Below are 13,312 nucleotides of genomic sequence, written 5' to 3'. Positions count from 1 at the left end.
TGATGCCCGTCGCAGCCGCTGGATTTGAATAATATAGCAAATCCAATGGCTTTGATGGCGTGCTTATGCTTTATTTTGAGAAACATTCCAATCCCTCGAATATTGTCTTCCCTTGGTTGGGAAGCTTTCTTTTCTGTCTCCTGGGTACATCACCCTCCTTAGGAATCAAGTTCCATCTTTGTTCATGGATCGAAGGACAAAATACCATTGGGCAATAAGCCAGTAAAAGCATTGAATAATCACCCTGAATCCAGTCGTCTTTTAGGTTTTCTTTTGGATTCATAACAATCAGCTTCTTAAAAATAAGAGAGAGATCAGCTTGCAGAAGGAAAAACAAATCATGTTTTACAAATGTTAAACCAAAAGTTCAGGAAATATACCATGAACAATAAACACTTGAAACAAAGCCAGCTTAGCTCCACTTTATACAATGAATTACAAAGTATAGATTAGTACTGAATGAGCATGTTTTCCACTGAAATTGGAGGGCGCGACCTTTAGCAAGGAGCTATGCCGCATTCAAAATCAAATTCGCAGGACCCAACATCTTGAGGTATATCCGAGCAGCGTAGTGCCACAGTTATGCCAAAGAGTAACCACCTTGGAGATGGGGGGTTCTTCATTCAAGACACAGAAGCCTCCTCCCGCAAAAGACATTTCTGCGTTTCAAGAAATAATGCAAAAGAATGAGAGCTTCAAGCTCAGTTTCTGAATAGCACAAGCAAGTAAAACAGATAAGATTTAAACAGAAGCAGCTAGATGAGGCAGGCAAAAGACCTTCAACAGAACATTCAGTGCATGTAAAATACCACCTTGAAGGGACCTCATCTTCAGTAGTTATCTCTGAGGGGGTGCCCATCAAATAGCATCATAGATATGAAGACAAGTTAATGACAATTGACCGAGACAGTGAAGTCATTCTAATAACTCCATAGCTGTGTCTTTCTACAATGGGACCTGTATGCATTGTGAGGAGAAACAGCTGGCTATTGCAACAGTGGCAAACTCGATCACAAAAGACATTCAGCTAGCTGTGAGCAGGGCATAAGGTCATGTCTAATATATGTAACATAACAAGATCTGCTCATTCTCCATGCTCTCTCTATGACAAGTGTACACGTGACAAAAAAAAACATGCTACTCACAAAAACAGTTAGCAAGTGTTGCATTGTATTATTTTGGTGAGGAAAGATCGCATATTTACCTGGTGTCAATATCTTATGGCTTATGTTCTCAGAAATCAACTTATGTTTCTAACACAGAGGCATCGAGGCTAAGTCATCTAGATAACTAGTAAGTGGCATGGTCTTTCTATATCAATAAACATATTAGAACCCTTGTAATCCCAAATGAACCAGTAAATATCCATGAGACTCCATTCGCGTTGTCTCTTCCATATTACATCTCAACACTTATTTTCTATTCTGCTCACCTTCCCCCCCCCCCCCCCCTCTCTATATATATATGCCCTTTCATTACCACATCTCAACACTTATTTTCTATTCTCTCTCTCTATATGTGTGTGTGTGTGTGTGTGTCCTTTCAATCTATACATATTTCAGTCCACGTATTCATAACCACTACTCAACATCCTTAGGACATTCAGTTTGAACTTAATCTTCCAATTCTATCTTCTCATGCATATGTAATTTAGATGGTCACTTTTACCAACTCAAGGGACCCAGGCCTAGGATATTCCTTAGCATGCAAAAAAAACGTCTCCACACTCCTTTTCCACTGATTAAAGAAACACTTAGCCGCTACAACTAAGATGCCAACTGCTTAATCTTGTAAATTAAAAAGGAATACTATTTACATTTGTTAGAAATGACTGCAGGTGCCTATAAACTATTAGTCTAAAAATTATAAAATGTTTCCATTTAGTTTAACATGATTACACAAGTGGTGGCGGTAGCTCTGAAAAAAGGGATAGGGAAACATAAAAAAAAAAATCAGAGAAGCCTATGAAAACATTCATGAAGGAAACCCAAACATAAGTGACACCAAGATAATTCGCAAGATCCATATGTCAAGAAGATATGAGACCAGAGAACTTTGCATATCTTTCTAAAAAAAAACTCTTGAAAGTACAAGAAATGATGGTACTGACAACAGGCACCCTCGGCGCGGCTTTTTCTTCCTCTCTTTTTGTTTCTGTGCTGGTTTGATAACTACTTTTATTGCAGCATCAAAAACTGCTTTGACATTCTGCAATAGCATGAAAAAAGTCATTTATAACATGATAATATAAGCGATCCAACGCCTGCAAGGAACAATTAGAAAAGGTCGTCCTAAATGCAGTAGTTGCAGGGCAAGATTCTTGTATGATAATAGTAACATAACTTCAAAACTTAGCCTGCAATATATTACTTTAGGACTGTCACACAGTCAGGATGTATGCCAAATAGCACAGAGCCCATTGATAAAATTTTCATAAGAGGAAAATCAGTGTTGCCAAGCATTTGCAGGGAGAGGGAAACCTGAAATTTACACTCAGATTACTTCAGGAGAATACCACTGCATACAGCTGCAGAGGTAAGACTTTTGGCAGTTCTTTTACCTCATTTTCTCTAGAAGATTTAACTTTCTATGATCAATTCATCTAATAAACATTAGCTGGGTGGTCACTTTCATGGATAGTATACACAGTACTCAATACAATTCAACATATTGCCAAATTATTGCATACCTGCTGGGTTTTTGAACTACATTCGATGTAATATGCTGCACCAATCTGTTTTCGGAGTTCCTCTCCCTATTCATAGAATAACTGATATCATTAAAAAAAGTTGATCACATGAAGACCAAGAAAAAATACAAACAAACATTGAATAGAAACTGCACCTGTGCCATGGTCACAGGTACCAATCCAGGGTGATCAGCCAAATAATGCTTATCCTCACGAAGATCTACATGTCCGTTTTAAACCATTCATTAGATTCACATCTAAGGTGCTTCACAAAGCTAATCACCACAATATAAATGTTAAATGTCAATAAAGCTCATGTAATTGGTCAATAGCTCCCAGCAGAAGGATTCATGAAACACAAGAGCAAAAAATTATCTGTGAAACATCATTGATTATGAAAAGCAGTATGGATGGCTAGGCTCATGCCAATCAGTTTGCACATAATCTAGAACTCTCAAGGACATGAAAGGCAATACAATTTCATTTTACATCAAAGAGAACAGAGTTCTTATTTGGTCAGGGAACTTGGACTGATATGCTTCCTGACAAAAAGCAAGAATTATGCTATTCATAAGTGAAAATAATAAAATAATGAGTGCAATGAAGTATGACATAATCATACAAGTGAGTTGTAAACAGTGGTATGGAATTGTAAGTAACTTTTTTTTAAAAAAAAAAGATAATGTTAATCATATGACAATCATTCACATTAAGCCAGTGAAAAGACAAAAAGAACAATGGAGAGGGAAGGAATCACAAAGAACAAAAAAGAAAAAGCTATGCCCTTGACTTGACAGCAGTAATGTTGTCCCACAAAATTAAGTTCCAGTTAGGTTTATTATACAAAATGTCAAAAGGAGGGAAAAAATTTCTCAATTCTGTACAGAATACAATGATACAGAATTAATCTATAAATCCTTCCTTAACCCTGTAGGAGACTTTAAGTTGGTTACCAATGGATGAAAACCAAACTTGAGACCTCACTCCTCTAGCTTTGCACGAGTACCATTAAACTACGAACCCATTGGTCTATATATAATTCCTTTCCTAAACTCTATCTCCTACTTACTCAAAATCCTGAAAGTTTAAATCTGCAAAATTTGACAACGCTTTCCATTTGAAAGGTGATGTTGACACACACACATAGAAAGTCTGCCCAAATTTGTGACTGTTATAAGATTCATCCATTGAATTTCAAGCTTGAATGATGAAAAAGTTTCAGAAAATATATCAAATAAAACTGAAAAGTATCAGAGGAAACTCATTATTTACTTTTAACATCTTAATGAACCAAAATGCATCAATGGCCTCAATGCCAAGTAGTTTTGACTTGGAATGTGAACAAGTACTTATTTTAGCCTGCTTGTATCTCAAAATTGTCTTCAGTGAGCTCACCAAGTTCTGAATAAGAAGATATACCATCCACCTATTAAGCAATATGCAATAAACAACTGTGATGCAAACTAACCAGTATAACCTAGACATAACAGCATTGACAAGATCAATACCAAGAAAAGAACCATAACCAGCATTGGATTGGATGAAAAAATGATGATGGATGCTAGCAGACTTACCCAATTTGGTACCAACCAGTACTACTGGAACTCCAGGGGCATAATGCTGAAGCTCTGGAATCCACTGGATAAACAATCTCATATTTGAAACTGATATACAACGAGTATAAAAGAAAAACGAAACCAGAAACCAGAAAGTTAAGAAGATAACAATTTGAAAAAAAGGCTGCACCTTTTTAAGTACATTTTCATAGCTAGCCCGACTAACTAGTGAGAAAGCTAAGACAAAGACATCTGCACCTCTGTAGCTCAAGGGCCTTAATCTATTGTAATCCTCTTGCCCTATGGAAGTCAATGAAACAAATGAATCATAAAGTTGCCTAATTTGGCAAAACTGCTTCCAGAAAAAAAGAAGGCACAATTATGGAAAAAAAGATCAAAAAGAAAACATGCACTGAACCAAATAATCATACCAGCTGTGTCCCAGAGGCCTAAGTTTACAGTGGTTCCTTCAACTGCCACATTTGCACTGAAATTATCGAATACTGTAGGTATATAATCCTAAAAAAAAAATCATCAATAACATTTACTGTTCATTTGCATGAATGAATAAAATCAACGGCAAAAGGCAAGAAACTTTCAAATGAGGACAAAATAAATAAAGCCTAAAACGGGACAATAGCACTTATTGAGCAAGAAACTTGATTATTTATGTTTATTTGAATGGAAGAACAGAACCAAGAGCAGAAAGCAAGAAACTTTCAAATGGAGATAAAATATTAAGCCTAAAAAATTAAAATCTGCTAAACACAAGATCACTATCTCAAAACAGAAACTCAAAAAGACAAACTTTGTCCTTGTAGCAAAACCCAGAAGCTAAAGGATTTGAGAGATACTGAGACTAAATTAAATATAGAACTAAAAACAAAAAAAAATAAAAAACAAAGGCAGCAAAACCCAGATGCAAAACACATTAAATCACCAAAAAAAAACCATAAATTATAAAGCACGGCACAGGTGGATGGATCATTTAATTGACCAAAGAACATACAGTAGGGAACTTGTTACTTGTGTAACATATAAGCATACAGGTCTTGCCTACAGCCCCATCTCCGACAGTAACACACTTGATAAACCTTGAAGCGCTTGAAGCCATTGATGCAAACAAACAAAGCTCTTCTCTCCCAGAAAAAGAACAAAAATATTAGCAGTTGAAGTAAAGAGGAGTGAGACTGAAAGTGAATAACAAACAAAAAACAAAAGACCAAAAAAAACAAAACACAAAAGACAAAGGGAGAGAGGAGAAGAGGGTGGTTTGTTGTAGGTGGAAAAATTTATTAGTATTGCTATTATGGCTTATTTTGATTCAAAGTTAAGGAGAGTGGTGGAGGTGGATCACATGATTCTCACTCATTCACTTACCACTGTTGAAATTTTCCCTTCGCTTTTTTTTTTTTAGGGGTTTTTTTTTTTCTTGCTTCTTTATTTTTAAGGGTTTTATTTTTTACTTGCTTCTGTTTTCGTAGTTTGTCCCTTTTGCTTCGACAAATGGCAGATTTGGTTTCTCTCTCTGATATTTAATTTGGATTTTCTCTTCTTTTTTTCTAATTTTTTTGCTAAATTTTTTTTATATTTGAAATAGCATGCTCAAGTAATCTATTTATTATTTCTGTTTCGAAAGTAAGGATTATTACACATGGAATGGGGCAAGTGGTACCTGGGTCTGAATTACAAGTTGATGTAAAAAAATGTAAAATTTTAATGTCTCATATAAAAATATTAAAAAACAATTTATATTGATTTAGGTTATATAATTATTTCATAGAAAAATTAAAAAACACTTTATATAGAAATAGCTTATATATAATTATCCCACATGTAAAAAATTTTAAAAAAAATCATATAGATGTACGTTGACTAGATGTAAATTATATATGGATATTCCATATCAAAAAATTAAGAAATATTTCATGTGGATGTGAGTTATAAAAAGAATATATGGTGCTAAGTATTCATAACTTAATTTTGTAATTTTTAAGTTTATATAAAAAAATATAAAGAAAAAAAGTTGAACCTCATTCATGTTATGTCAAGTCAATTAAATTATGTATTTACGTTATGTATTTACCTGGTAGATTATAGGGAATCAAGTCAATTACAAATTTAAACTTAGTTATGTATTTACGTTATGTATTTAGGAATCAAGTCAATTACAAATTTAAACTTTACTTATTTAAAACTTGATTAAGGTCTTGAATCACCTATGGATTATCTAGATCTTAAATCAATTTATTAAATTAGTTTGAGTTTCATAACTATAACAATAAGATTAGCAAGAGATTTTGTTTATATTACCTTGGCTTGATTCAATTTTTAAACAAAAGAAATGAAAAATTAGCTAGAGTGGGAGCTTGGTTGAAAATGAAATTATCTTTAGGCTTTATCAATAAGTATAGAAAGAAAAAATGAGGAGGGGATAAAAAAAGAAAAACTAAACATTTATCTTTAATTAGATTATTTTGTTGGTTATAAGGAAACAAAGGGAACAATTTAGAAGAGTTTAAAAAAATGTGATGCTTGAGAATTTTTAAAGAAATTATTTTTCTTAGTTATTATTATTTTCTATTTAGTTTAGGAAAATATTTTTTTTGGTGATTTTATTTTTTTATTTAGTTTAGGAAATTAAATATTGGTAGTTTTATTTCTTCTAGTTTATTAAGGACTTTTATTATTTTTCTTTATTTTTAGATGTTCTAGTTTGTTTATGTTGAGTTTTAAACTTATTTAAGGCATAAATCTCTTAAAAAAAGCCAACTATGATATATTTTTTTTCAGCAATAAAACTATGAATTAAGGTTTTTATATTATACCCTACTTCCTTCATTAATTTGTTTTCTCATGTTATTATAAATTGATATCAAAACCCAACAAACTCATGTTATTGTTTGTTGTGTACAACCATTCTAAGTTATTTTTATTTGGTTATGTGTTCTAGAATAACAATAGTAGAAAGAAATGGTTAAAAAATACATGGCCAAATAAAAAGGAATGTTAAATATGTTTCTAATCACTTTCTTAATAGAGATTCACCATCTAGTCATAAAATTCATTCTCACATGAAAACTATAACTAAATTATATATATATATATAATAGATTTTGATGTCACGTGAAGCATGTGACTCACCTTGCATAGGAATTGAAAGAAAATTTTCCTCCAATTTCCTCTTCTAATAAGGAGCACATGAGAAGCAAGTAGATCATTAATAATTTTATTAATTATATTTACTGGAGTACTTCATTTGAAAAAAAAATTATTTGATAGTACAATTAATATGAAAAATAATTTAAAAATATAATTGAGACTATCCAAAAGTTAGGTGGTAAAGTGAGACTTACCCCTAATTTTATTTATACTAGATGAGATTGTAAAATTTGATTAGAAATCAACTAGTGATTTGTTATCATCTCAACTATATTAAATGATCCATTACAAATTTTGCATAAGCCAATTATAAGATCAAAAGCAAAAAATTCAAAGATACATTCAATAAGTTTATTCAAAGCATTTAAATCAAGATAAATTTTAAAAAAAGGTTACATTTTTAATAAGTGATGATAAGACTTTAGTAAAATTAATACATGTACAAGAGAAGCGTGATCCATCTACTTCATGGGCTAATTAATTTCAATAACTACATACTTATTTTTTTTAATGCACAGTTTTAGTCCAACAAACATAATTTTCAATCCAGCTATTAGATTGAGGTTATATTATACCAAAAGCTTTCGATAGTCTTGTTTTATATACGATTAAAATTTCAGATCAATTGGACATCAAGAAAGTCCTGCAATAAGATTTAGGATTTTTTATGCAGGAATAATATTAGTTTTCTAGTTTATTTAAGATTATTTTTTTTATTTTTTTTAATTTTATTTTATTTTTTTAACATTATTTAGGATGTTTTTACCTGTTATAAATAGAGTTATTTAATTTTTAATTAAAGTTTTTTATGATATATTTTTATTTCAAAATAATTTATTTCTCTAAAAAAGGATTTTTTTTTTTCGATTCTTCATTTAACTACTCTAACTTATCAAATAATTAACTAAGTTTGGTGTCATCTTTCATTCTTTTCATTCGCATCTCTTCATGTGTGTTGGATGATGGTTTAGTTTCTATAAATATTTTATAATAAGAAATTAAAAACATAGATAATTTACTCTCATTAAATATTATTGGACAAATTATGTTAATTTGTTTTCCATATTAGGATAGTACATAATTAGTCATAAAGCAATCAATAATATCATAATAAAAAATTCTTAATCTTATTTTAAAAAAATGGCATAGTTGTATAATCACTTAAATATTATTTAAAAAAAATTATTTAAAGAGATTTTTTTTTTTAAATAATAGTAAATATATATTTTCAAAAATAAAAAAAAAATAATAGTAAATATATATTTTCAAAAAGGCCCCTCCCATCTGCCCCCAAATAAAACAGGTCGCTTGGAAGGATGGGCCAACGCTTGTGGAAGGCCATGTTCTTGTGCCTAGCTTTTTTTTTTATTTTATTAAAAGTGGGTGAAACGTCATTCAATCTCCTTCTTCTTTTTAAAAAAGTGGTTGGCAAGTAGAGATCTAAGTTTTTATAACTCAAAAGTCTATTTTCTAACCCTTTTTTTTTTTTTTTAACCTTGGAAACCTCAAGAAATATAGTAAGAACCTCATTAATTTTATTTTTGACTTCAAAACATCCTTTAATGGCCTTGATCTATTGTTTCTGGCAGGATGAAATTCATAAATGCTTTAATGGCACGTCTCTTGACAAGATGTTTCCATGAAGGATCAAATTAAAAACCAAATAAAATAGATGGTTTGTTATTAATGTGTTTCATAATTATTTTAACAAAAAAATACTTTTAATTAGAAACATCAAAAAGATATAATGATTTCAAAAGCAAGTTTTAATAAAAATATTAAAATGATTGAAGGAAAATAATTAGTTAATGTGATAAAATTATGCAAAAAGAAATCTATTAAAAGACAATAGAAAGGAAAATTTACTTTTATAGAATATTGATGAACAAGTTTTTAGTTTTTTTTTTCATATTAGGTATATAATAATTAAAAGAATATTAATATTACTATAAAAATATTACTATAAAAACATATAATATGATTTATAAATATATAAAAATAAATACTGCTTTAAATATAATAGTAATTATTTTAAATATAATGCATTCAAATAAAACCTTAAGGAAAAAAAAACTCAAGGGACAAAGGAAACGACGAGAAAATCTAGGCCTAGGAGGTTGGGCATGTGTGTTTGACCTAAACAAAGAAAGCTAGGTATGCATGGACTGCAATGATAGGCTCACACGCTAAAAAATAAGATATTAGTTTTTTTATTTTAAAAATCTATTTTTAATTATTTTTCACCTAAACATATTAAAGAAATACTAGAAATACTAGAAGCATCCAAATAAACACATTTCGAACTTTATAATATTCTTGGATCTATAAAAAAAAATTAAACAAAACAAAATAAAACATAATTTCTTAATTCTTAATTTATTTTTTCTATCAACATTAATGGTAAAAAAACACATGAATAAACTTTTCTTGTCGAGAAGAATCCATCAACATCAATATAAGCTTTTTAAGTGGCCGGATGTGATCACTTTATCTTTTCTCTTATATTTTTCAGCGATCCTTTCTCATTTCAAATTTCAAGAACTAAAATATAAAATAAATAATGTTGAGAATTGAAATGCGAAACTCTCAAAAAAATAAAAATTAAAAAAATTAAAAATTTTAGAAACTAAACTATAGTTTTTCGTATAAAAAAGAAAACAAGGCTATTTTTTTAAAAATTAAAAATTTTAGGAACTAAACTATAGTTTTTCATATAAAAAAGAAAACAAGGCTATTTTTTTTTGTTGCTGTACAAAAATTTAATCATTATTATTTTAATTTTTAAATTAATAAAATTTAACTCTATTTTACACAGTCAAGCATCAAATTAATTCTTAGTGTATTTTTTATTCAGGCATTTTATAGCAGTCACGCCTGGTGTATTTCTTCAGCATTAGCATTATTCCTTTGAAATAAGATAGGCCAATAATAATATTTTCATAGTTTGGATAATTTGAATTGAAAAGTTAAGATAGACTATAATATGAAATAATATATTTATGATATATTATATTAGACATGATTTGGTCTCGTAGACCTTCAAGAGAAATAAGTGATGATTATTAGTGCTTCATGCATAATCTATTATAACTTGCATCTTATAAAGATAATCAGATTGCAAATTATCTAAATTGAACAATAGGATTGGTACAGGAATAAGTAAAAATTAAGTAGACGGGGGCAAAAAATATTAATAGGATCGATGCATAATGAATAATATTAATTTTAAATATTGATATGATGATATATTGAATTGACCCAATTTAACTTATATTAAATATACAACTAGGATTATGAGACCATAATAACTCTAAAGAAAATGTATCAAAATAAATTATAAAAATTAATTTCTAATCAAAGTCAATCTAATTTAACATATTAAACTCACTACATAGATAATCAAATAACTTGATAAAAAGTAAATAAAAAAAATTACAAAGCTCAATTTATAATAGATCCAATGTTAACGGTAGATATTGAAAAAAAAATATAAGATTGAAATAACTTCATAAAAATAAAATTAAAAAAATATATATTATAAAGCCCAATTCTCAAATAATTTAATATTAAAAGATAAAATTAAAAAATAACTAAATAAAAAAGAAGCTTGAGTTGCTGGATGGTTAAATTAAAAAGGAAATATTCAATTAAAAAAGAACAAAAAAAACTGAATTGAGTCAATGTGTCACCTAAGTAATGACATTATGATAAACTATAGAAAGAGAATAAAAAACAAATACAAAGCCTAATTTCCAACCAATTCAATATTAAATAATGAAATCGAAAAAAATCAATTAAAAACAAGTTCAAAAAAAGCAATCAAGTTAACTTGGATTAACTTGTTAAGCCTATAACCTAGGATATGAGACCGTGATATATTGATAAAATGTAAATAAAAAAAATTATGAAGCTCTATTTATAACAGGTCCAATGTTGAAAGTTGAAATAGAAAAAAAAAATATAAATCTATGAGACTAGAATAACTTTGTAGAAAGCAAATTAAAAAAAAAATCAAGAAGGTCAATTCCCAAACAATTTAATATCAAAGAATGAAATTGAAAAAAAAAACTAAATAAAAAAAAAGATTGAATTATTGGAGGGTAAAATTAAAAATAAATTAAATTAAAAAAAACCTAAGAAATGTCAACCTTGTCAATTCAGGATAACTTGCAAAAACCACGATGCACGTCATGCAGTCAAGATAACTCTATAAAAAATAAATAAAAAAATTTAGGAAGCCTAATTAAAAAAAATTAATTTAACAAAAAATTTATCAAAGTTAAGTTGTTAAATTCATGACCTGAATAATGAGATCAAGTTAACTTAAAAAAAAATAAATCAATCATAAAAAGTAAATCAAGAAAAATTATGAAGATAATTTTCAACCAATTAAAATAGAGTGCTGAAAAAAAATTCATGTCATCTCAAGTTGATCTATTAAATCTGAAATCTTAATTTTAATATTGGGATGAATTTATAAAAAACAAATAAAAAAAATAAAGCTCTATATCGATCTAACGTTAAAGATTAAAATTAATAAGAAAAAAAATCCATATGATCGGTATCTAACCAAACAAAAAGAAAATCAAACAAAAAAATGAAGCTAAATTTCTAAAATAATCTAATATTCAAAAATAAAATTAATTAAAATAATAAGAAGATTAGGTTATCAAAGGGTGAATTTTTAAAAAATAAAAAACTTAATAAAAAAGAAGAAAAACACTAATTCAATTAATAATATTTTGTAAATGTAGCTACAACAATTTAGCAACCAATGTCTTGTCAATAAATAATAATTACCTTTTTTCTATATTTTTTTTATGTAGCCTTTGCATTTAATTTGACCACTCTATTGCAAGAAGGCATTCTTGACCATTGTTCAGAGGCCTTAAAAACACTACACATGGAGTAATATCATTTCCAAGAATACGCCTGTGTTTATTCTTTCTTCTTTTTTTTCTTTTTTTTTTCCTCCAGGTAAACTACACAGAGATTCAACTTTATTTTTTTCTATTTAAGTGTATCAACTTTATTTTTTTTATTTTTAGTGTGTGAATTTTTAATGTTTTTTTTATTAATATGAGTATCTAGATTAGCTTATAAACATCTCAACTAATCCCATATATCTTGAAATTAATAAATATATAAGTTTTTAATAGCCATGAAAGAATACAAATTCATGACCATTAAAATACAAATTTAAGACAAAATACAAATTTAAGACTTAATGAGTTAAATTTTCCATCAAAATTTATATAATCAAGAATTATTATCATATATTACCAAACTGATTAAACTGTTAAATTGACACATTAGTTTGGATGAGCATTATATTCTATTTCTAATCAAGTATCTATACTCTAGTTATTTTTTATTTTACATGCTTCTATTTTTTATCCAAGTATCTTAATTTTCATGATTTACCCTATCGAAGGCTTCAAATTAACAAAATAAATATCGGCTTTGGAATCTTATGATTATGTTTGTCATAGATGATCGCTTGAACTATACTTGTACTAGGTGACGATGGCCATCTCAAATGAACTAGTAATTAACTATGTATGTGCCTGCGCTATGCAACAGGGCACTGAATCGTTCATTAACTTTGATCGCTTGAAACCGGAAGGCAACTGAAAGAAAGTTCATCGACAATGGCTTGGAACGAAAGAGAAGAAGTCAATTAAAAATGCGTTGATATGACAAACATTGCAAGAAAAAGGCCGAAACGAGCAGTAAATGCATAGAACATACATTGGTTTTAGGAAGATCACAGTTCTAGAAGCAGCAGTAGTGGATGCTAAACAACATAGCATTTCCTTAGCGTGCCTTGCAAGTTTTGCTTGTGAACAGACAATGAAGTTGTCGTTCTGCACATCCTTCTTCTAAATCTGCAGAAGAGGCCTTG

At 28.9% G+C, this 13,312-nt stretch overlaps 1 protein-coding gene across 1 annotated transcript; it reads right to left on the bottom strand.

Annotated features, from left to right (window-relative positions):
* Nucleotides 1-319: 319 nt before the first annotated feature.
* Nucleotides 320-5,631, bottom strand: LOC105128576 (rac-like GTP-binding protein ARAC8). The gene is made up of 8 exons (XM_011030302.1): nt 5,255-5,631; nt 4,677-4,764; nt 4,436-4,545; nt 4,264-4,327; nt 2,845-2,909; nt 2,690-2,755; nt 2,111-2,208; nt 320-659 (listed from the first exon to the last, which is right to left on the bottom strand). Exons 1-8 carry the CDS (start codon nt 5,357-5,359, stop codon nt 620-622), a joined length of 636 nt encoding a protein of 211 aa, XP_011028604.1. The 5' UTR covers nt 5,360-5,631; the 3' UTR covers nt 320-619.
* Nucleotides 5,632-13,312: the final 7,681 nt, after the last annotated feature.

Source organism: Populus euphratica, unplaced genomic scaffold (assembly GCF_000495115.2).
Source record: "Populus euphratica unplaced genomic scaffold, PopEup_1.0 scaffold111.1, whole genome shotgun sequence".
NCBI lineage: Eukaryota > Viridiplantae > Streptophyta > Magnoliopsida > Malpighiales > Salicaceae > Populus > Populus euphratica.
The sequence above is the reverse complement of the archived record's forward strand: the minus strand, read 5'-3'. Positions and strand labels throughout refer to the sequence as shown.